Genomic DNA, 26,278 nt, shown 5'->3' with positions numbered 1-26,278 from the left:
AAGAGGGAGTTAGATGTGGTCCTTGTGGCTAAAGGGATCGGGGGGTATGGAGTGAAGGCAGGTACATGATACTGAGTTGGATGATCAGCCATGATCATGTTGAATTGCGGTGCAGGCTCGAAGGGCCGAATGGCCTACTCCTGCACCTATTTTCTATGTTTCTATTGAGCGATTACGTGAAGAAGGCCGAGGAGTTACAGCCCGCATGCGCGTCAACCTTCAAAGCAGCAGTGTGAAATCACAGAATAACAGTTGTTGAACTGAATATAGTAAGATACGAGAGACTTGTAATACCAGCTGATCTTTTGTGAGGGTTGGGAGCTGCGGGCACATAATCGCTCATCGTAACTCCTCATATAATAAAGATCAAACTTCAAACTGGTAAGTTCTCGTTTAATCTTACTATTTTACTTCGGAAAACTTCAAAGCTTTGTGATTTCATGCCGTGGACGCGTCCAAGCCACACACTATATAGGTTGACCATGGATGAGAGATAAATGCATTCAGACATGCACATTTTTTAAAACATGCTGATGCTTTCAATGGACAAATCATAATAATAGTAGATCATCTCATCCAGGGAAACTACGTAACAGAACAGAACAAAAACGGTGTCGGCAAAAGCCCTTGGTCTGGCATCAGGTTTGTTATAGAACGCCTGGAATGTACGTTCTCCTGACCATCCTGTGGTCGCTAGGGTATGGTCTAGCGGGACGTCCATTGTCCTTGCTGCTGACGTAGATGCAGCCCTGGTGGAGTGAGATTTAAAATAGTCAGTGTCTACTCCTGCACATGTCAGAACCTGTTTCAGCCACCTGGAAATGGTCTGAACTGAAACCTTTTTATGAGGTTTCTTAAAACTAACAAATATAGCTAGTTCCAAGCCCGAAGCTCTTAGTGACCTTAATGTAAAGTTGCAGGTGTGTTACCACACATAGCCGGAGGTCCAAGAGGTAAGCCGCAAAATGTAGCTTGAGGCCGGTAGTGCCTGGTCTGCTCTGCTTTACTAGGTCATACACGTAAAACGTGATGCTATTGGCAGACATAATCATTCTATCCAGTCGTAGCTTGTGTAACGACTGGGCCAGTTGCGCTGACACCAGCGCCATTAGCATCACTACTTTGTATGTGAGCTGGACCAGGGACAGGGATGTTGCCGGCGCCCACCGGCGGAGCAGTGTTAATACTGTGCCTACATCCCATATTTCCGTATATCTGGGCCTGGGAGGTTTTGTGATGAAGATGCCCTTCATAAACCTGGACACTAGAGGGTGTGACCCAACAGGGTGGTGTCCCGATCTCGGCCCCAAATATGCTGTGCACTTCTGGCACAGTTTATAGCACTATAACTCAACTTCTCTTCAAAGAATAGCTTTGAGAGAAACTCTAACACATCGGTTATATGTGCCGAGTCATATGATATATTGGATTGCGTACAGTACTCTTCCCACTTCCTAATATAGGAAATGTATTGTTTCTTCGTACTGTCTCTCCAGGCTGCAGCGAGTACATCCACCGTGCGTTCGGACAATCCGAGCCTCAGGAAAGGTCTTCTCAGACTCTGTGAACCAACAATTTGATTTGGTCATGGTGAGGGTGTTACCCCCCCCTGTTACAGGGTGGACTGCAGATTACTGCCTTGGGAATGGCCATAAAAGGCTGATCATTCCCAGTGTAGGGTTCCATGGCTATGTCGGCCAGTCTGGTGCTACCAGGAGGCCTGAGGCAGGGTCTTGCTTGATCTTTAGCAAGCATCGACTGATGAGGCAGAGTGGGGGAAATGTATAAAAGCACATCCTTCCCCAATGAAGCGGGAGTACATCCACCGCCACTGCCTATGGTCTTGTACTCGTGCAACATTCTTAGTCTGGTGATTTGTCTGCACGCAGATAAATCGATATCCGGTGTCTATACCGGTCGATGATGTCATAAAACACGTTATGATTCCATCCATTCTGTGTCATCACTGAATTTCCGTATCCCGGTGTCCAACATCATATTGAGCCTACCCGGCAGGTAGGTAGCTGAAATTCAAATATTCCTTGCAATTCACCAGTGCCAAATAAGATACAAGGATATGGACTTGATTCCACCCATGTGATTAACGTATGCCACCGCTGTGGTATAGTTAATTAATTTGTGGGAACATGCAGATGATGCATATTCCCACAAAAGTCTTTAACCCATAGAGTGCACCCATCAACTCTAAGTGGTTAGTACTTGTACCATAAAGTACTGGTGACTCATGCATATTTCATCTGTCACCACAACAGTAGTGATACCCCTGTGGTACTGTAGACTATGATATCACTGGTGTAATGCCAAATAAGGACATCCAGCATTGTAACTCAAAATGGCTACAGCTGGTAAATACATAGGTCTATTGAAGGACTTGCATGGGTTTTTGGTGTCAGCTCCTGCATGCAGAAATATTTTAAAAATAATGCAAAGGCTCAACTTTGCAGCTGGGAAGTAGCCTTAAATTTGCCAATGTATGGGCTACTATAGGATTGAGTAAATGGTAAGTCCCAACTCATCATAAACTCTGGATGAATTAGGAGCCCCAATCTTTTACAAGAGTCTGGTGGCTAAAAATAGCTAATTTAGCTATTTTCCCAGATTTTACCTATATTGAAAGTCTATACTGCACAAAGGATTAAGTTGAGTATAGCCAAGAATGATTCAATTATTATTACTGAACTTGGCTTGAATTACCAAACCCTCGTGATGCATAACTGACCGGTTTGATGTATGCTGTGAGGGCGGAACTGACCAGACAAGAATTCAATTTGGAATCGATGTATATTGTGCAGTATAAACGATCTGATGTTAATTCACAAGCTAGTGTAACTTCCCCAACCTGTGAGTGGTGCACACCCTTGTGTTCTAATAGGAACCAGATCCATCTACCCTCATGGTTATTGGTGGCTTTGTGGCGTATATTTCCGCCCCCGAGGTCTGGGGGGTAGAGCTGCTGGAGTGTGCGAGGTGCGCATTTTGGAGGAGGGCCAGCCTTGGCCATGCTCTAAAAAATACCTTTGTCCATATTATCCGACCTTCATGCTGCTACCAGCCTCAGGGAAATTATTGCTGCTGGTGGAGGCTTAGGGATGTTGCCGCCGGAAAGACGAAGCTCGGCTCGCTGATGAAGCCCGGATTAGCCCCACGGCTTTTGCTTCGTCATCTACGTCTTTGACCTGTTTGGGTGCGTCTTCACCAAATAGGTAGTTTGGCTGCTGTACATTACTGGCTTTACATAATCCTGTAAATTTCGGATTCAGGGTGGGGCAGATGGAATTCTTGCCGTAGCAATTAATCTCGAAGTGCGCATTGCATAATAATGCCAGCGCATCTTGTTGGCCATCCGACAAAGGGACTCCATCCACTGATCTGACAAAGGCCATGATGCCTGAAGCCAGCATGCTCAGAATATTTTGGAGTTTCACCTCCTGGTTCCTGATCCCTCCCCCCAAAGCTGGCACACTTAAAGATGCACAGTTGATGGGGGGGGGGGGGGGGGGCCTCATGGCCGTGTCCACCATTACCTGCTCTTGGAGCTAGTGTGAAGCCAGATAGTTGATGTTGGCCGCCAGATAGATAATAGATTATAGAAAATAGGTGCAGGAAGAGGCCATTCGGCCCTTCAAGCCAGCACCGCCATTCATTGTGATCATGGCTGATCGTCCCCTATCAATAACCCGTGCCTGCCTTCTCCCCATATCCCTTGACTCCACTAGCCCCTAGAGCTCTATCTAACTCTCTCTTAAATCCATCCATTGACCTGGCCTCCCCTGCCCTCTGTGGCAGGGAATTCCATAAATTCGCAAAGTTTTTTCTCACCTCAGTCTTAAATGACCTCCCCTTTATTCTAAGACTGTGGCCCCTGGTTCTGGACTCGCCCAACATTGGGAACATTTTTCCTGCATCTAGCTTGTCCAGTCCTTTTATAATTTTATATGTTTCTATAAGAACCCCCTCATCCTTCTAAACTCCAGTGAATACAAGCTTAGTCTTTTCAATCTTTCCTCATGTGACAGTCCCGCCATCCCAGGGATCAATTTCGTGAACCACTGCCTCAATCACAAGGATGTCCTTCCTCAAATTAGGAGACCAAAACTCTACACAATACTCTAGATGTGGTCCACCAGAGCCCTATACAACTGCAGAAGAACCTCTTTACTCCTATACTGAAATCCTCTTGTTATGAAGGCCAACATTCCATTTAGCTTTCTTCACTGCCTTCTGTACCTGTAAGCCAACTTTCAGTGACCGGTGTACAAGGACGCCCAGGTCTCGCTGCACCTCCCCCTTGCCTAACCTAACCCCATTGAGATAATAATCTGCCCCCTTATTTTTGCCGCCAAAGTGGATAACCTCACATTTATCTATATTATACTGCATCTGCCACGCATCTGCACACTCACTCAACGTGTCCATGTCACCCTACAACCTCCTAACATCCTCTTCACCATTCACACTGCCACCCAGCTTTACCACCCAGCTTTGTCTTATCCGCAAACTTGCTAGTGTTGCTCCTAATTCCCTTTTCCAAATCATTAATATATATGGTAAACAGTTGCGGCCCCAACACCGAGCCTTGCGGCACTCCACTCATCACTGCCTGCCATTCTGAAAAGGACCCGTTCACTCCTACTCTTTGCTTCTGGTCTGCCAACCAATTTTCTATCCATGTCAACACTCTACCCCCAATACCATGTGCTCTAATTTTAGTCACCAGTCCCCCGTGCTGGACCTTATCAAAGGCTTTCTGAAAGTCTAGATACACTACATCCACTGGCATCCCTTCATCCATTTTACTTGTCACATCCTCAAAAAATTCCAGAAGATTAGTCAAGATCTTCTTCGAGCAGCTCCCCAATTTGCGATGGCATCGAAAATTTTGATGCTATAGTGAGTATGTCTGCTTCTCCCAGCCCGTGCATCATAGTATGTTCCCTGGACATACTGCCAAACTCTGAGCCAGCCCACAACTGACTATGGATGCTCCCCTCAGAGAGGGAGAGATCTTGCAGCCCTGAACCAGGTGCTGCCGCGGGCTCTCTCGGAGACCTGCGCTGATATGACTCCGATCTTAGGAGTATATCATGGTGGAGCATCCTCTCCATGAGGTGCTCCATCCGGGACAGGCGTCCGGTGACGCTATCCATAGTGGGAGGTGCACCCTCCTGGCCTGACTCGTCCGAGTCTATAGGCCTTGCAGACTTCTGTTTGGCTTCCGCCCCCCTCGGGGTAGCCACGGTGCTCTGCAGAGTCACCAAGTCTGCAGTCAATGTAATTATCATCAGCGACTGGGGTGGCGAAGTTGACGGGTCTCCCGCGGCCCGTCTTGCCTTCACCTTTTTGTCAATTTTTCGTTCAAAAGCTTGTAGCAACCCTGCGAACAAGATTGAACGCATACACGACCTCAGAATAAGCTTTAGAACTTACCTGCAGGTCTTTTAACTTACCGCTGGAGGAGCGACGCCCCTACCAGCCAGTCTTGGCGCCATGCAGTAGACGTAATGAAGCGCATGCGGGCTGACAGCCTTCTTCACGTAGTCACTCACGTGACTCCAAAGTAAAATTGTAAGATTAAATGTGAACTTACCAGTTTGAAGTTTGATCTTTATTTCATGAGGAGTTACGATGAGCGATTACGTTAAACCCCGCCAGTCCGCATGCGCATCAATCTTCAAAGCAGCGGTGTGAAATCTCAGATAACAGTAATTGAAGTAATATAGTAAGATTAGAAACCTAGAAGTACCAGATGAACTTTGTGATATGAGGGTTGAGAGCGGTGGGCATGTAACCGCTCATCAACGTCAAATTGGTAAGTTCTTGTTTAATCTTACTATTTTACTTCGGAGTCACGTGAGTGATTCCGTGAAGACTTCAAAGCTCTGTGATTTCATGCCTTGGATACGAGTCCATGCGACACACTGCCTCGGTTGGCACAGGATGAGTAATAACAAATAAAGCATTCAAACATAATACAGACTTAAACATGCTGATGCTTTATTTAACAAAAAGGAAAATAATAGAGACTCCTCTGCCCCAGGGGGAAGCTACAAAACAGAATTTAGAATGGAGTGCCCAAATACCCCCAGTGTGGCGAGAGGTTTATGATAAAACCTTCCAAACGTCAATTCACTGGACCATCCTGTGGCCGCGAGGATTTGGTTGAGATGGACGTCCTGTGCCCTCGCTGCTGACATTGATGCCGCCCTGGTGGAGTGAGATTTAAAAACATCAGTGTCCACTCCGGTACAAGCCAGAACCTGTTTCAGCCATTTTGAGATGGTCTGTGCCAACACCTTTTTATGAGGCTTTTTGTGACTGATGAATATTGCCAATTCGGAGCCTCTGAGGCTCTTGGCGACCTTGATATACTGCTGTAAGTACATAACTACACATAGCCGAAGGTCTATGGGGTATGCCATAAAATTAAGTTTAAGCCCTGACGTCCCTGGCCTGCTCTGCTTAACTAAATCATAAACATAAAAGGTTATGCTGTTTACAGATGAAACCATCCTGTCTAGACGAAGCTTCTGCAATGTTGACGCGTTGCGCTGAAACCAGCGCCATGAGCATAATCACTTTCAGAGTGAGTCTGGGCAATGACAGAGATGTTGTTGGAGCACATTGGCGAAGCAGCGCGAGAACCATGCTCACATCCCAGATTTCCGTGTATCTGGGCCTGGGGGGATTGCAGTTAAAAATACCCTTCATGAACCGTAGCTATTAAAGGGCGAGACCCAACAGAGCGTAGTCCCGATCCTTGCCACAGATAGGACGATAAGGCACTCCTGGCTATATTGATGGCACTATAGCTTAGTCGCTCATCAAAATATAACGTGGAAAGAAATTCCAACACGTCAGGTACGCTTGCCGTGAGATATGAAATGATCGACTGCAAGCAGAACATCTCCCATTTCTTGATATCAGAAACCTATTGTTTTTTAGTACTCCAGGCCACAGTAATCACATACACCGTACGCCCTGGTAGTCCGAGCCCCAGGAACGGTCTCCTCAGAATCTGCAAATCAACAGATTAATACGGTCATGTAGCGGATGATTTTCCCCTGTTACAGGATGAACCAGCAGGTTACTGTTTTTGGGGATGGCCATAAAAGTCTGTGTTTTTAGTCTTAGAATTAGTGGAAACCATGGTTGTGTAGGCCAGTCGGGGACTACCAAAATGCCTGAGGCGGAGTCCTGCTCGATCTTAAGCAAGCACCGACTGATGAGGCAAAATGGGGGAAATGCATATAAAAACATTCCACCCCAGTGTAGCGAGAATGCAATTACCGCTACTGCCCCTGGGTCTGGTTCCCATGAAACATACTTTGGTAACTGGTGATTCAATCTGGATGCAAACCGATCAATCTCTGGTACGCCATACCAAGTGACAATATCATTGAATATTTCACGATTCAATATCCATTCTGTGTTGTCATTGAATTTTTGTGATCTGGTTTCTGCCACTATGTTAAATCTACCTGGTAAGTAGACAGCTGAATTCCAGATGTTTCTTGTAATACACCAGTGCCAAATAAGGTTAGCCAACTTATCACATGATACCGATTTGATTCCACCCATGTGATTAATGTATGCTACCGCTGTAGTGTTGTCAATCTGAAGCTGCACATGCAAATCATACATATTAGTACAATACGCCTTTAGGCCATAGAGTGCTCCCAAGAACTCTAAATAATGAATACCATGTGATTGAAGAAGTAATGCCTCATGCATATTCCATCTGCCACCACAGCTGGAGATGGTATCGGTAGCTCCCCATCCTAGAGCACTAACATCAGTTTGTAAAACAACTGAATGTCTGTCAATCCGAATTTTGCTGGAGCAAAGCCAAATATTTGCTATCCACCATTGTAACTCAGCAACGGCTTCAGCTGGTAACCGCATAGGTTTATTAAAGTGACCTGCATGCCTTTTGAGTGCGTGCTCCTTTGCACGTTGCAAATCTTGATAATGCAGAGGTCCAAACTATGCTGCTGGAAAAGCAACCACTAACTTGCCAATTATACTAGCAACCTGCCGAATAGAAGGTTGTTTCTCATCAACGAGCTTGTTACAGGCTTCAAGTAACTCTGACGTCTTGCCTGGAGGCAGAGTCACAGACATGGGAATTGAATTAATGGTGAACCCCAAATAATCAATGACTCTAGATGGGATCAATTTGGATTTAACTGGATGGATGAGAAACCCCAAACTTTCAAACATGAGTTTGGTAGCTGAAACAGATAATTCAGCTGATTTCTGAGTCTTGCCTATGACTAGGATATCATCCAAATAGGCGATTACAATATGATTCCGAGCCCGGAGTAGGCCCAACACCGGTTTTAACAATTTTGTAAATAATCTAGGAGCCGAAGTTAAACCATTAGGCAATGCTTTAAACTGCCACTTTTGCTTCATCCACCTAAATTTCAAATATCTCCGATGATTGTAACGTATGGATACCTTTGAGGTCTATGCATACCATGTAGCATCCATTAGAAACCAGCTGTTTGGCAGTAATAAAAGTTTCCATTTTGAAATGTTTATACTGCACACAGGAGTTAAGCCGAGTTAGATCGAGAATGATTTGACACCCACCATCCTTCTTCTGTCTAGAGAATATATTAGACACAAATTGGTGAGATTGATGAACAGACTTCTCAATTACCCCTTTTTTAGCTAGTGTTTCAATTTCAGTTTGTACATCTAAAGACTCTTTTTTTCGTTTTGTCTAGTTACGTTTTTGGTTTTTAGGTTGTGTTTATGTTTGGGGGGGGGGGTGGGAGGTTGAAACGGGGCTTGCTGTCTCTCCCTTCGGGGGAATACGACTTTTTTGTCGTATACCCCTTCTCTGCCTCCGTCTGTGCTGAGGCATAATGGCGGAGCTGGCGACCTCGAGGCTCCGGAGGCAGCCTGACGGGACTCGCCCTGGGCTCGCTCCCATGAAGGCGGCCCAGCTTGGGGCTGGAACTGCACTCCCGTGAGGGGCTGTGACGCTCCTGTGAGGGCGGCCTGGCGAGGGGCTGAGACTCTACCGTGAGGTGCTGTGGCACTCCCGTCGGAGTGGCCCAGCTCGAGGTGGAACGGCACTACCGTCGGAGTGGCCCAGCTCGAGGGTGGAACGGCACTCCCGTCGGAATGGCCCAGCCCGAGTGGAACGGCACTCCCGTCGGAGTAGCCCAGCTTGAGGAAGGAACGGCACTCACGTGAGGGCGATCCGGCTTGGTGCTGGAACGGTGCTCCGGTGGCTGGGATGGCATTCTGGCGGCGGTGACCTGAGTCCTGGGTTCAGCCGCGGGCCAGTCCACTGGACTAGAGGGCGGCAGCTTCGACCACCCTGGGCCGCGGTGTTTGAGCCGGCCCGTTTGCGGGGTTCGGTGAGCCGCTGGACTGTTTATACCATCGCCCGGTGGGGAATCGCCTCAGCGCAGAGGGAGAAGAGGAGGGAAGAGACAGTAACCCTAAGTTTTTTGCCTCCACCACAGTGAGGAGGTGCTTGGAGGATACACTGTGGTGGATGTTAATTTGTGTTTCTTGTTGTTTATTATTGTATGATTGTATGTATGACTGCAGGCATGAAATTTCGTTCAGACCATAAGGTCTGAATGACAATAAAGGTATTCAATTCAATTCTTGTTGTGAAAAAGACAACATCCGGCTAGGTGTATGCTGTGTAGGTGGACATAATTTGAAAATGAATTCAATTTGGAACCCTAGGATACTGTGCAGTATAAACGAGTCTGATGTTATACAACACCACTGATTAAAAAACACATGTAACCTCCCACCAATTTGTAACTGGCCACCTACCTCCATGGTTGCTGGTATGAACTTCTCCCCCTGTGTTCTGGCGGAGAATGTTGGTGTGCGCCAATTGCGCATAGTTGGCAAGGGCCGGCTTGGTCCTTGTGCACCAATTGCACATGAGGGCAAGAGCATCCTGCTGTACTTCAGACAGAGCCCCACCATCAACCAATCTGGCAAATGCTGTAATTCCTGAAGCAAGCAGCTTAAGAATCTTTTGGAGCCTCAGTTCTTGGGCTCTGATTCCCGCTCCCATGTGACCCCAGATTGGGTGGTTCACAGCTGGAACCTTGAGTGATGTACAATTGGCCGGTGTCTGGCATTTTCTGGAGGTTTCCTCCATCGTGAGGTCTTGTAATTGATGTGAGACCATATAATTTATGGTCATGGCCAGATCCTCATCCAGTGGTCCCCCAGTTCTGGCCGGTATGGCAAATTTAGATGCCATGCTTGGCACCCCTGATTCCTGGCCTTCTTGTCTGGAGGCATGCTCACCAGCTATACCCCCAACCTCGGAGTCAGAACAAAACTGACTCCGTGTACTCTCCTCCTCTAAGAGGGAGACATTATGCAGCCCTTCTACAGGTGCTGCTGCCATGGGCCCCCGAGGAGACCCACGGATATAAAGCTTGTCTTCCTTGAGCACATCGTGATGGAGCATCCTCTCCATGTGGAGCTGCATCCTGGACAGCCGCCCAAACACGGCATCCATAGTGGGAGGACAATCCTCCTGACCCGACTCATCAGAGTCAACGGGCCTGAGACCTTTTAGTGGCTTTCCGGCCCACCAGAGTAGCCATGGTGCTTTCAATCGGCACCAAATCGGAAGCCACTGGCCGTGCCGCCAGTGACTCTGAAGGTGAGATGGACGACCGCCCGCTACCCGCACTCCCACGGTCTTCTGTAGCTGTTATCCCAGCTGACCGCCTCGACCTTCCCTTGACCATTTTCTCTAAAGCCGACTTGTTTCCTGCAAACAAGATTTCCCGACCGGAGAAAAGACCTCAGCTAAGTTTAAAACTTACCTCGGGGTTTTTAACTTACCGCTGGTGGAGCTGCGCCCTGCCAGCCCGTCGGTGCGCCATGCGTCAGACGTAAAGACGCACATGCGGACTGGCGGGGCTTCACGGAATCACTCGCGTGACTCCGAAGTAAAATTGAACCACAGTTGCTACAACTCGATTGCTGCATTTGGACAAAATTCAGAACACATGCTAATCTCATTCTCAACTTGTTTTGATGATCATAGCATCCATTCAGTGGCTCAATTCATCTGTAAGGGGGCTGACATGAATAGTTAGTTCCGGTTAATTTAGGCTGCACTATCTAGACCAAGACAACACAGTAGCACAACTGGTAGAGCCGCTGCCTCACAGTAACAGAGACCCAGGTTCAAAACTGATGTGTTTTGTCTGTGTGGAGTTCAGTTTCTTGCTGTGACCGTTTGGCTTTCCTCACACATCCCACAGACGTGCAGTTTTATAGCTTATTGGCCTCTGTAAAATTCCCCCTAATGTGTTGAGCGTGGATGAAACAGTAGGATAACATAAAAGTAGTGTGAATCGGTGATGGATGGCTTGCATGGACTCAGTAGCTCCAAACCAAACTTCTTAAATGGGAGTTGATCGTGCTTGGAAAAGGTTCCTCAAGTTGCTGTGGAAAAGTGAAAGAAAAGATGCACTGGAAGCTTATATGGAGATGCAAAGTTATGGAAGGCTATGTTTTATTTTTCCAGGCACTAGAAGGTAATGGAAACATAATATCTGGATTTCAATGCCAATAGATAATCCCTGAATATAGTTTTGTAGAAGGTTCAACAACCTCAGTCTTCAAATGTTGTAATGTTAACCACTTTTGTGGTCTCACTCTGTACACATTCACAGAACATAAAAATGTATAATACAGGAACAGACCCTCTGGCCCACAATGTCTGTGCTGAACATTATTTCCAATTAAACTGATTTCCTCTGCATGCACGTCATCCATGTTCAGATTCAGATTCAGATTCAGATTCAATTTTAATTGTCATTGTCAGTGTACAGTACAGAGACAACGAAATGCATGTTCCTCCATTTCCTGCATATCCATGCACCTATCAAGCACATTTCGCCTGCGACATCCCCTTGAAACTTTTCTCGTCTGTCCTTGAAGCTATGCCCCATAGTCATTTAAATTTTCGACCCTGGGAAAAGGGTTCTGATTATCTGTCGTATCTATGCCTTTCATAATTTTAAATACTTTTATCAGATCGTCTCTTCAGCTTCCAATGTTCCAGAGAAAATTTTGCTATAATTCTTTTATTTCCATAATTAATCTGATAGAATATATAATGTATCCAGACAATAATAACATTTTTTAAATATTCAGACAGGTACATGGTTAGGATAGGTTTACAGGAATATGGATCATACGTTCAAAAATGAGATTAGCTCATATGGGTATCTTGGTCAGCACTGATGCAGTGATACAGACTGAAGGATACAGTCTGTGGGACATGGAGCAGTTGGGTGGAATAATGGCAGGTGGAAAACAATCCACTCGAGTATGTGGTAATGCACACTGGATGGTCAAATTGTAGAACATTGGGAGTGAATGAAAAGAACCTTAGGATTGTTGATGTACAGAGAGACCATAGGGATAGGTCCATGAAAATGGTCACACAGGTGACTAAGCTAGTGAAAGACATTCGGTACCTTCAAAGCCAAGGCAAGAGTGGGGGCATCACGTTCAGTTGTTCAAACCATTGCTTTTGACCTTCATTATAGTAAGATTGCATTCCTAGAAAACAGTATAAATTACAATTTTCCATAATGCAAAGCTATATCATATGCACATGAATCAAAAAGTGCAAGTTGAAAAAAAAATTGTGTTGGATTTATTTGGGTTATTTCCACACAAATTCCATGAGAGCAGAAAATGTATTGTGCACACAAATTTTTGGGTTATGATTTGTCAATTCTAGAAGGGCAATGTTTACACACAAATGGCCATAACATGGGGGTTGCCAGTATTTTGTACCTCACACCACAAAAGGGTTAGTAATAGAGGGAGTGCAGAGAAGAATCACCAGGATGTGGCCTGGTATGGAGGGTTGTGGTTGTAAGGCTGGGTTTATTCTCATTGGAACGTAGGTGGCCGCAGGGTGACTTTTAAGAGATTTATAAATCATGACAATATTAATAGTCAGAATCTTTTTCCCAGGGAAAGGATGTGCAGACACTAGAAGGCATAAACTTCAACAAAATCTGAGACTACATTTTTCATGCAGAGGATGCTAAATATCTGGAATGAGCTGTCAGAAGAAGTAGTGGAGACAGATACAGTTACAACATTTAAGAGGTGTTTCAACAGGCACAGATACAGTGCCCTCCATAATGTTTGGGACAAAGATCCATCAATTATTTATTTGCCTCTGTGCTCCACAATTTGAGATTGGTAATAGAAAAAATCACATATGGTGAAAGTGCACATTATCAGATTTTATTAAAGGGTATTTTTATTCATTTTGGTTTCACTATAGAAATTACAGCTGTGTTTATACATAGTCCCCCCCATTTCAGGGCACCATAATGTTTGGGACACATGGCTTCACAGGTGTTTCTAATTGCTCAGGTGTATTTAATTGTTTCCTTCATGCAGGAATAAGAGAGCTCTCAGCACCTCGTCTTTCCTCCAGTCTTTCCATTACCTTTTGGAAACTTTTATTGCTGTTTATCAACATGAGGACCAAAGTTGTGCCAATGAAACTCAAATAAGCCATTATGAGACTGAGAAACAAGAATAAAACTGTTAAACATCAACCAAACCTTAGGTTTACCAAAATCAGCTGTTTGGAACATCGTTAAGAAGAAAGAGAGCACTGGTGAGCTTACTAATCGCAAAGGGACTGACAGGCCAAGGAAGACCTCCACAGCTAATGACAGAAGAATTCTCTCTATAATAAAGAAAAAATCCCAAACACCTGTCCGACTGATCAAAAACACTCTTCAGAAGTCGGGTGTGGATTTGTCAATGACCACTGTCCGCAGAAGACCATGAACAGAAATACAGAGGCTTCACTGCAAGATGCAAACCACTGGTTAACTGCAAAAATAGAATGGCCAGGTTACAATTTGACAAGAAGTACTTAGAAGAGCAACCACAGTTCTGGAAAAAAGGTCTTGTGGACAGATGAGACAAAGATTAACTTATATCAGAGTGATGGCAAGAGCTAAGTATGGAGGAGAGAATGAACTTCCCAAGATCCAAAGCATCCACCTCATCTGTGAAACATGGTGGTGGGGGTGTTATGGCCTGGGCATGTATGGCTGCTGAAGGTACTGACTCACTTATCTTCATTGATGATACAACTGCTGATGGTAGTAGCATAATGAATTCTGAAGTGGAGACGCATCCTATCTGCTCAAGTTCAAATAAATGCCTCAAAACTCATTGTCCAGCGGTTCATTCTACAGCAAAACAATAATCCCAAACATACTGCTAATGCAACATGAGTTTTTCAAAGTGAAAAAATGGTTGATTCTTGAGTGGCCAAGTCAATCACCCAATCTGAACCCAATTGAGCATGCCTTTTATATGCTGAAGAGAAAACCGAAGGGGACTAGCCCCCAAAACAAGCATAAGCAAAAGATGGCTGCAATACCAGCCAGAGAAGACACCCAGACACCTGGTGATGTCCATGAATCGCAGACTTCAAGCAGTCGTTGCATGCAAAGGATATGCAACAAAATACTAAACATGACTACTTTCATTTACATGACATTACTGTGTCCCAAACATTATGGTGCAATGAAATGGGAGGACTATGTAAAAATTAAAAAAATACTGTTGTGATTTCTACATGGTGAAACCAAAGTGTATAAAAATGGCCTTTATTAAAATCTGTCAATGTGCACTTTAACCACATGATTTCTTTCTATTACAAATCTCAAATTGTGGAGTACAGAGGCAAATAAATAAATGATGGATCTTTGTCTCAAACATTATGGAGGGCGCTGTAATAAAGGTTAAACGGCACAGTTGTAAACAGTGTATTTCGATGATTTGTATGCTTATAAATCATTGAAGCACATGGGATGTAGAGTCCACATAATGTGAGTGAGTGAATGTAATTAAATGCATTCATGGGATCCACAAAAGCAGGGAAATTACATATACAAGATCTGGTGCATTGCATCCTATTCTAATCATCACAAGTTACGAGCAGAGGATTCAAAAAAGATTTACTAAAATTGCAGCAGTGATGAAGGATTTCTGAGTATGTTTCGGATTGAGAGCTGAGGTTGTTCTCTATGAAGTAAAAGAGTTTGCAATGAGAATTGATGCAACTGCATAAGATTATGATTGATTAAGATAGTTTAAGAAGAGGTAAGCCGTTTCTATTTGAAGAGGGCTTAAAGAACAGGTACACAAAGTTAAAACCACAAGGGGTGGGAGGGAAAATCTTTTTAATTCATTATTATTTGAAATTCATTGTTTGCAAGAGTGATGGTTACAACCCAAACTATTTCCTTCAAAAGCTAATTGGGCAATTTTCAATGCTAAGAACATATATGTGGGTAATGGAACTGACCGGATTTACTGGCCGTTGACAGGGGGATAGAGGGAGAGGAGGGGAGTAGAGAGAGGGGAAAGTGGGGGAGGTGAGAAGGGAGAGTGGGGGAGGTTGGCAGTGGGGGATAGAGGGAGAGTGGGGGGGAGGTCAGGAGGGAGAGTGGGGGTGTGGAATATGAAATATAACCAAAATGAAATTTAACCAAAATCCTACCCTGCACCTCACTCTCCTGACTACTCAGGAGGTAGTTACATTTTTTAGTTGGTTAAATTGGTTAAAAATTTCACTCTTTTTCCTGCTCACTATTGAAGAAAATTGTTGATCATCTTTTATTCTCTATTATTTTAGTCTCTCAATATGGTAATGTTATAAATTTCACTGTGAATACCTTTATGATAATTGTGTATTTGGTTCCATCTGTAGGTGCTATATCACTTTAGCTCAAGCTTTGTGGATGTATATGGGAGGTGCCCCAGCTGGACCTGCTGGTACTGGCAAAACAGAGACTGTAAAAGATATGGGCAAAGCTCTTGGAAAATATGTCGTTGTGTTCAATTGTTCAGATCAAATGGATTTCAGAGGATTAGGGAGAATTTTCAAAGGTATGTGAAAGTGCAAAGGTGAATTATCCTTCGAAAAATGTAGGCAGCATTCTGTGGCAATTTTGAAAAACCTGCATTATATAAAAAACTGCAACGTCCAGGTTCAGAAACAGCTTCTTCCCCATAGCCATCAGGCTATGAAGAAGGGTTTTGGCCCAAAACGTTTCTTATTTCCATGGGTCCATAGATGCTGCTGCACCCGCTGATTTTCTCCAGCATTTTTGTGTACCTTCGATTTTCCAGCATCTGCAGTTCCTTCTTAAAGGCTATTAAACTCAGCTGAAACAAATCTCTGAACATTAATAGACCATTATCTGTTTATTTGCACTTTATCTGCTTATTTATCCGGTAGGCGGCGCGGCTCTGGCCAGCAGCGGCCTCTGCAGTCTGTCCGCGTTTTTATTATTTTCTGTCTGTGTTTTAATGTAGTTTTTGTTATTTTTTTGTTGGGGTGTGTGTGTGGGGGGGTGGGGGTGGGGTGGGAGGGGAGGGGAAACTTTTTAAATCTCTCCCTGCACTGGAGACCCGACCTTTTCTCGTCGGGTTTCCGTTGTCGTTGGGGCCGCAACGAGGAGCGGCCTCCAACAGGAAGAAGCCGGGGACTCTGGTGCTACTCACCGTCGCCGTCGCGGGGCTGGCCGAGTCCGGAACGGTTGGAGCGGTGGAGGAGCGCTGCTGCTGCTGCTGCCGCAGCTGCTGCTGCTGCTGCTGCTGCTGCCGATGCCGCTGCTGAGTCGGAGGCTGCTACTGCGGGTCTGCGGACGGCGGCACCGGGAGCCCGCGGATCCCTGGAGGGAGACCGCTTTTCGGGGCTCCTGCAATGGCGAATTCTCCCGCCCGTGTTGCGGGGTTGAAGAGCTCCTGGAGCGGGGCCTGACACCACTGCCCCGCGCGGCTGGAATGGCCGCGGGACTTTGCGAGCGCACACCGGGGGCTCCAACACCAAGACCCGGTGTGCGACCTCGCACCACCCGGCGTGGCTTTAATGGCCGCGGGACAATCGCCATCGCCAGCCGGGGGCTTTGACTTTGACTCTGACATCGGGGGGGGGGAGAGTGCAGTGGAGAGATAAGTTTTTTTTGGCCTTCCATCACAGCTATGTGATGGATGTTTATGTAAAATGTAATTATGTTGTGTCTGGGGTCTATTTGTGTGTAATGTATGGCTGCAGAAACGGCATTTCGTTTGGACCTCCAGGGGTCCAAATGACAATTAAATTGACTCTTGACTCTTGACTCTATTTATTGATGTGTGTATATATTTATATAATGGTATATGGACTCATTGATGTGTTCTGTATTCATGCCTACTATATTCTGTTGTGCTGAAGCAAAGCAAGAATTTCATTGTCCTATCTGGGACATGACAATAAACTCTTCTTGACTTGACGACTTATCAGCCAGTGGTGGGTGGGGTGCCAGAGGACGTATTGAGACAGGTACAATAACAATATTTAAAATACATTTGCACAAAGGAATATGTTCCAAATGCCGGCAAATAACAGAAACTTAAATGGGCATCATAGTCTGCATGGACAAGTTGGGCCGAAGGACCTGTTTCCAGGCTCTATGACTCTATAAATTGCAACTGAATACATGCAGAATTTGATGGTTATGCATTTCTTTCCTCTACAATAGTAAAACTAAAGACAGATGTGCCATAACATTAATATTCATGCTGCATGTGTGACCTTCATGATTTTGATATTTTCTGCCTCAATTCACAAATCCCACTTCTATTGATTTCATCCTCTGAAATAATTACATTAAAGATTAACATAACTCCAGTGAAAGCATTTTGTCTTTTCATTGAATTTTACTACATTTTACCATCAATTTATGTTCAAACTTCTCCATGTTCTTGAACAAAAGGTGCTGGTAAATGTTCAGCCCTAACTAATTATAACTTCTCTAAACCTAAATGTTGATTCTTTATCTATCTCATTATCACCACAACCTTCATGTTGTCATTTAATCAAGGTTAACATCTTGGTCAGACAGAATCTTCTCCAAACAAAACTAGTCATATAGCAGAGAAATGAGTACATCTCTAGAGAGAAAGGATGGGTGACGTTTCGGTTCGAGACCCTTTTTCGGACTGGGTCTGAAGAAGGGTCTCGACCCGAAACGTCACCCATTCCTTTTCTCCAGAGATGCTGCCTGTCCCTCCCAGTTACTCCAGCTTTGTGTGTCTATCTTCGATTTAAACCAGCATCTGCAGTTCCTTTCTACACAGAAACATGTTGGTCCACCACATTCATGCCAGCCAGTTTGTCAATCTACACTATTCCCATTTGCCTGTACTGGAACTGTAAACTTCTATGCCTTGCTTATTTAATGATCTATCTACAGCGCATTCAGAAAGTATTCCTTCACTTTTTCCACATTTTGTTACATTACAGCCTTATTTTTAAATGGATTCTTTTTTTTATTGTCAATCTACACACAATACCCCAGAATAGTAAGATTAAACGAGAACGTACCAGTTCGAAGTTTGATCGTTATTTTATGAGGAGTACGTTGAGGGAATACGTGAAGAACCCCGCCAGGACGCATGCGTGTCATTCTTCAAAGCAGCAGTGTGAAATCACAGATAACTGTAATGACTGAACATAGTAAGATTAGAGAAGAAGATACCAGTTGAGTATATGATCAAGGGTGGGAGCGGAGGGCACGTATTCCCTCAATGTACTCCTCATAAAATAACGATCAAACTTCGAACTGGTACGTTCTCGTTTAATCTTACTATTTTACTTCGGAGTCACATGAGTGACTACGTGAAGATTTCAAAGCTCTGTGATTTCATGCCGTGGAAACGAGTCCATGCATTACATCTGCCTTAATGATTGTGGGAGGAAATGTGTTAACATAATTTAGACATGAATCCGACATTGAAATTCATGATAAATTTATTAACACCAAATTATAGCCCCTATTTATGGGGTGAAATTATATTACAGAACTTAAAATTGTTTCTGCAAACGTTCCAGGTTTAATTACTGGTTTATGATGAAATAGTTGGAATGTTTTTTCCCTTGACCATCCTGCTGTCTTGAGGATTTGGTCCATTGGTACATCCAACTGCATAGCTGCCGATGTAGCTGCAGCCCTGGTGGAATGAGATTTAAAAATGTTAGTATCCACCCCAGCCTGTATTAGAACCTGTTTCAGCCATCTTGAGATGGTCTGGACCGTCACTTTTTTGTGTGGTTGCTTGTGGCTGATTAGAAGTGCCATCTCATTGCCTCTGATGATTTTCGTGTTCTCCATATATAACAACAAATGTCTTACTATACAGAGACGATCATCTGTCGGGTAAGACCTAAATTCTATATTGAGGCCTGCTGACCCCTGTCTTTTCTGCTTGACTAATTCATAAATATGAAACGATATATTCCCAGATGAAGAAGTCATGTTGTCCAGTCTTAATTTATGTAATGACTGTGCCCTTTGTACCGTGACCAAAGCCATTAGCATGACTGTTTTCAGTGTCAGTCTTTGTAGGGACAGAGCTGTTGCTGGAGACCAATTCCTTAGCATAGTCCGGACAATACTCACATCCCATATTTGAGAGTACCTGGTTCTTGGGGGATTGATATGAAAAATTCCCCTCATAAGTTTTGTTACCAGGGGGTGAGTCCCAACAGTATGACGCTCTGTTCCTTGCCATAGATATGTTGATAGGGCACTTCTGGTGCAGTTGATGGCACTATAACTGAGCCCCTCATCATAATGGAGGCCTGCCAGGTATTCCAGAACGGACGGGCTGTTCATTGATCTGTAGGTGATGCTGTTTCTATGACAATACATCTCCCATTTCCTGATATATACCAGATACTGTTTTTTGGTGGACTGTCTGTGGGCCGCCGAAATAATGTTCACTTATCGGTCCGTCAGTCCCAGCTGTAGTAGAGGTATTTTTAGACTCTGCAAATTAATAAGTTCATATAGTTATAACATGGGTGGCTATCCCTTGTTACGGGATGAACCAATAAATCTGGTCTATTCGGGATGGTGATACATGGTTCTAATACCATGTCGAGTATCACAGGGAACCATGGTTGCGTAGGTCAATCGGGTACTATCAAAATACCAGACGCAGAATCTTGCTGTATTTTCCTTAATACCCGACTAATTAGGCAGAAAGGAGGGAATGCATAAATAAACAATTTTCCCCCAATGCAGCGAAAATGCATCTGTCGCAGCTGCCCCAGGGTCTGGTTCCCATGAAACATAGTTTGATAACTGGTGATTAAGTCTGGATGCGAATAGATCGATATCTGGTGTTCCATACCATGCTGTAATATCAGCAAATACTTTTTTATTCAACATCCATTCGGTGTTTTCATTAAATTTGCGTGACCTGGTGTCTGCCACTAAATTTAGTTTACCTGGTAGGTAAGTAGCTGATATCCAAATATTTCTCTGGATACACCATTGCCAAATTGTATTAGCCAGATTGTCACATGATGTCGATTTGTTTCCACCCATGTGGTTGATATATGTTACCACGGTGGTATTGTCAATCTGTAGTCTAACATGCTGGTGATATAACCCAGAACAATATGACTTTAGGCCATGGAATGCACCCAACATTTCCAGGTAGTTTATGCCCAATGTTTGTAATAATGATGCCTCCTGTGCATTCCATCTACCTCCACAGCTGGAGATGGAATTGGTAGCACCCCAACCAAGTGCACAGGCATCAGTTTGTAGTACCATCGAAGGGTTGCTTATAATGATTGGATTGGAACAATGCCGAATGTTATCTTTCCACCATTTTAGTTCCATTATAGCTTTGATTGGAAGCTTCATTGGTCTGTCAAAATGACCAGCATTAATTTTGAGTGCTCGTATTTTTGCCCTCTGTAAATTTTGGTAATGTAAAGGTCCGAATTGTGTGGCTGGAAAAGCAGCCACCATTTTGCCAATTACTTTTGCTACCAATCTGATGGATGGTTTACTGATGTCAATGAGGTTATTACAAGCATCTATTAAGTCTATAGCCTTTCCCTTTGGCAAAGTCACCGACATGTGAACTGAGTCAATGGTGAACCCCAAATAATCTATTGTGATTTCTGTTCTGCAAACCCCTCTTCAGGATCAGCCCAGAATTGACCCCCAGTACTCCCCTCTGATGAGGGAGATGCACTGTGCAGCCCTACAAGAGGTGCTGCTGTGGGTGTGATATATTGCCCACAGTGACTGGACTCCATCTCCTGGAGCCTGTCACGTTGGAGCATCTGCTCCACAAGCCGCTCCATCCGACTCCAGCGCTCACGGTCGCTGGCCGCTCGCGGCTGCTCGAAGTCGGACTCATCTGATTCAACGACTTTGTTGGTTTTTTGTTTTGCCTTACCACCCGGCCGCGGTGTAGATCTGGCCGGTGCGGGGGCGAAGTCGGGCATAGCTGTTCCCATTACGGGTGATTCATGTGCCGCTGGCCGCTGCTGGCTGCCCGCAACTCCGCGGTCCTCCCCCGCCAGCTTTGTCGCAGCCCTCGTTGTTTTCTTGGACTTGTCCATTGACTCCCCACCTGTAAAACAGTATGGGAGCAGCAAAAAAGACCGCAGAGTATCTCTTACCTGCAGGTTCCGGCTTTTAAACTTGCCGCTGCGGAGGAACGTATTTCCACCCCGCCTGACTGTTTCGCAATGCGTGTAGCGATATATGACACGCATGCGTCCTGGCGGGGTTCTTCCGAAGTAAAATTAAGAAGCGAAAACAAGTGTTTAGAAATTTTTACAAAATAATTAAAAAGAAATAACTGAAATATCACATTTACATAAGTATTCTGACCATTTGCTATGACACTTAAAATTGAGCTTAGGTTCATCCTGTTTCCATTGATTATCCTTGAGATGTTTCTACAACTTGATTGGAGTCTACCAGTGATAAATTAAATTGATTGGACATGATTTGTTATTTATTCATTTATTCAAATCGTTTGCTATGTCGCTCTTCAAGGGAGATGCTAAATGCATTTCGTTGTCTCTGTACTGTACACCTCTACTCTGATCAAGAAGGCTCATCAGCGTCTCTTCTTCCTGAGGAGACTGAAGAAGGTCCATCTGTCTCCTCAGATCCTGGTGAACTTCTACCGCTGCACCATCGAGAGCATCCTTACCAACTGCATCACAGTATGGTATGGCAACTGCTCTGTCTCCGACCGGAAGGCATTGCAGAGGGTGGTGAAAATTGCCCAACGCATCACCGGTTCCACGCTCCCCTCCATTGAGTCTGTCCAAAGCAAGCGCTGTCTGCGGAGGGCGCTCAGCATCGCCAAGGACTGCTCTCACCCCAACCATGGACTGTTTACCCTCCTACCATCCGGGAGGCGCTACAGGTCTCTCCGTTGCCGAACCAGCAGGTCGAGGAACAGCTTCTTTCCGCCGCTGTCACTCTACTAAACAACGTACCTCGGTGACTGCCAATCACCCCCCCCCCCCCCCCGGACACTTATTATTTTTTTTTTTTATTCAAATCGTTTGCTATGTCGCTCTTCAAGGGAGATGCTAAATGCATTTCGTTGTCTCTGTACTGTACACTGACAATGACAATTAAAATTGAATCTGAATCTGAATCTGAATCTGATTTGGAAAGGCACACACCTGTCTATATAAGGTCCCGCAGTTGACAGTGCACGTCAGAGCAAAAACCAAGCCATGAAGACGTAGGAATTGTCCGTAGACCTCAGACAGGATTGTGTCGAAATCTGGGGAAGGGTATAAAACAATTTCTGCAGCATTGCAGGTCCTGAAGAGTACAGTGGCCTCCGTCATTCTTAAATGGAAGAACTTTGGAACCACCAGGACTCTTCATAGAGCTGGCTGCTCGGCCAAACTGAGCAATCAGGGGAGAAGGGCCTGGGTCACGGAGGTGACCAAGAACCCGATGGTCACTCTGACAGAGCTCCAGAGTTCCTCTGTGGAGATGGGAGAACCTTCCAGAAGAACAACTATATCTGCAGCACTCCACCAATCAGGCCTTTATGGTAGAGGGGCCACTCCTCACTATAAGGCACATGACAGCCCACTAGGAGTTTGCCAAAAGGCATGAGAAACAAGATTCTCTGGTCTGATGAAACCAAGATCGAACTCTTTGGCCTGAATGCCAAGCATCATGTCTGGAGGAAACCAGGCACCACTCATCACTTGGCCAATACCATACCTACGGTGAAGCATGGTGGTGGCAGCATCATGCTTTGGGGATGTTTTTCAGCAGCAGGAATTGGGAGACTAGTCGGGATCGAGGGAAAGATGAACGGAACAAAGTACAGAGAGATCCTGGATGAAAGCCTGCTCCAGAGCGTTCTGGACTTCAGACTGGGGCAGAGGTTCGCCTTCGAACAGGACAACGACCCTTGGCACACAGCCAAGACAACGCAGGAGTGGCTTCGTGACAAGTCTGTGAATGTCCTTCAATGCTCCAGCCAGAGCCCGGACTTGAACTCGATCGAACATCTCTGGAGGGACCTGAAAATAGCTGTGGATCGATGCTCCCCATCCAACCTGACAGAGCTTGAAAGGATCTGCAGAGATGAATGGGAGAAATTACCCAAATACAGGTGTGCCAAGCTTGTAGCGTCATACCCAAGAAGAGTTGAGACTGTAATCGATGCCAAAGGTGCCTCAACAAAGTGCTGAGAGAAGGGTCTGAATACTTATGTAAATGTGATATTTCAGTTATTTCTTTATAATTATTTTGCAAAAATTTCTAAACACCTATTTTCACTTTTTTATTATGGGGTATTGTGTGTAGATTGATGATTTAAAAAAATGAATTTAATCCATTTTAGAATAAGGCTGTAACGTAACAAAATGTGGAAAAAGTGATGGGGTCTGAATACTTTCTGAATGCACTGTAATTGTCTCGCAAACTAGAGTCTATTAATCTTGTTCCACCACCTTCTTTAGCAGTGTTATTCAGACATCAACCACTTGCCTTTATCAGATGGGACATCTGTCTACCTATCTATCTATACATAACTATAACTCTGATCTTGTGCTCTTCCGCTTTTCTATTTGTGCAAAAATGGTACGCGATAGCGCTACACTTTTTTGCCTGGTTACTCACCATTCGGTGGTATATTGTAAAAATTATTGAGGTTTAAAAGTCTTAAAAACCATGCGTGTGCAGATTCCTTCAGTCAGTGCCACGCAGATTGGTCTCTTCTCCTGTCAGCCAATGCCGCAGCCGGGATGGCGACGACCCTTCCTGCGCCACTGGCGACTGCCTGCCCCACCTCACTCACAAACTTCTCTCTCTCCTCCTCACAGTAACTTGTCTATCGCCTTCCCCACCACCGGCCGCGGGGGTTGGGGGGGGTTCAGTGGAGGCCCTGGTCCCATCTCACTCTCCCTCATCACTCGCCTCTCTCCCCCGCCGGCCCTCTGCTGCAATGGCGGTCCCATCTACCCATCCAACCAGGTCCGTCTCCTCCGCAGCCACCGTTGCGGTAACTCACCATTCCCCTCGCTGCCCGGCGGTGGCAGCGGGCAGGCAGGTAGGCGGGTGGGCAGGGCGGGGACGGGCCGAGCGGCAGCAGCGGGCGGGCAGGGCGGGATGGGCTGAGCGACAGCAGGGGGTGGTCAGACAGGCCAGGGACGGGCCGAGCGGCGGCTGAGATGGAGTGGACAGAGGGAGGGAAGGAGAGTCGGGTTGCAGGGTGGCCAAGCAGTTTGTGCAGATTTTGAGTAACACACACACACACAAGATGCAAACTGGTCCAATTGTCAAGTCAATGGGATCTAAGCCATAGCTAGCAATGAATGTGGAGGAAGGAATTGCAGATACTGCTTTTTATGGATGGAAGGAGGGAGTGACTGAGGGTAAGGAAAAGGAGAAGGAGGGAAAGGTGAGGGAGGGATTGGGGGAGGGGAGGAGGAGAGGGGAAAGATGCTGGGGAGGTGAGGAGGGAGTAGTGGGGGGGGGAATTGAGGGAGAGGAAGGGTTAGGGAGGGAGAGGGGGAAAGTGGGGGAGGTGAGGAGAGTGGGAGAGGAGGGGGAATAGAGGGGAGTGGGAGAGGTAGGGAGTGGATGTAGTGTAGCTAGACTTTCAGAAAGCCTTTGATAAGGTCCCGCACGGGAGACTGGTGACTAAAATTAGAGCACATGGTATTGGGGGTAGGGTGTTGACGTGGATAGAAAATTGGTTGACCGACAGGAAGCAAAGAGTAGGAGTGAACAGGTCCTTTTCAGAATGGCAGGCAGTGGCTAGTGGAGTGCCGCAAGGCTCGGTGTTGGGGCGGTGGAGGCCAAATCACTGGATGGATTTAAGAGAGAGATAGATAGAGCTCTAGGGGCTAGTGGAATCAAGGGATATGGGGAGAAGGCAGGCACGGGTTATTGATTGGGGACGATCAGCCACGATCACAATGAACTGGCTCAAAGGGCCGAATGGCCTCCTCCTGCACCTATTTTCTATGTTTCTATGTAACAATTTTTCCCAAAAGAACTCAAAATCAGTAATCCATAACTTTGCCAATATCCTAAAACCCCTTAAAAATAAAATAAAAGATCATTATTAAGAAAAAAACAATTTTAAAAATTATTCCCAATTGTTCCAATCTATTTCCCAAAATTCACAATTTCAAATTCCTAGTATAAATGTATACTTATCACAATTTTGCCAAATTAACATTTTTTTTCCTGTGATATTGGCATATTGCATGTGATACTGTACCCAATACACGGCACACCCTAACTTACGGAATAGGTTTTTGGTTCTTGGTTTCTTAGTCCTCCAAAATATTCCAAATGGAATTTAAACTGGAGGTGACTTACATAACCTCCCACTTGCGTAACCAATTCACAATAGGTGGCTTTATTTCCTGAATGACCTTTGTTATTGCAATGGGAGGATGGCAACAGCTTCCTATCTACTTATAGATATAAAAGTGCCACCCAACCTCGCTGCTCTTCCAGTTTTGGTCACTGTCGAAAGAATGTGTTTTGTGGTTGTAAGTGAACCCTCCTCTACTACATCCTCTAGCATCTCTACCATCTGCATGGAAAGTTTTCCGCACAGGTTCCCTTTAAATCTTTATCCTCTCATTTTATACCTATTTCCTTTAGATTTGGACACTCCTATCCTAGGAAAAATATGAGCACTAATTACCTAATCTATGTGCCTCATGGTTTTATAAATTTCTATAAGGATGCCCCCAACCACCTTCATTCCAGGCAAAACAGTCCCAGCCTAAACAGTCTCTTATAACCAAACCGTCCAGTCCCAGCAACATCCTTGTAAATCTTTTTGGCACTTTCTCTAACTTAATCACTTCCATTTTCTTAGTATG

The 26,278-nt window shown here is 45.1% G+C and overlaps 1 protein-coding gene across 1 annotated transcript in view; it reads left to right on the top strand.

Moving 5' to 3' along the window:
• The window catches only part of LOC129697508 (dynein axonemal heavy chain 8-like), a 641,267-nt gene that overhangs the window by 382,877 nt on the left and 232,112 nt on the right, over positions 1-26,278 (top strand). The window contains 1 exon segment of the mRNA XM_055636144.1: positions 15,800-15,978. Within this exon segment, the coding sequence (XP_055492119.1) occupies positions 15,800-15,978 (179 nt within the window).

The sequence above is a fragment of the Leucoraja erinacea genome, chromosome 5 (assembly GCF_028641065.1).
Source record: "Leucoraja erinacea ecotype New England chromosome 5, Leri_hhj_1, whole genome shotgun sequence".
Classification (NCBI taxonomy): Eukaryota; Metazoa; Chordata; class Chondrichthyes; order Rajiformes; family Rajidae; genus Leucoraja; species Leucoraja erinaceus.
Note: the sequence above shows the minus strand (reverse complement) of the source record. Positions and strands in the feature narration are given on the sequence as shown.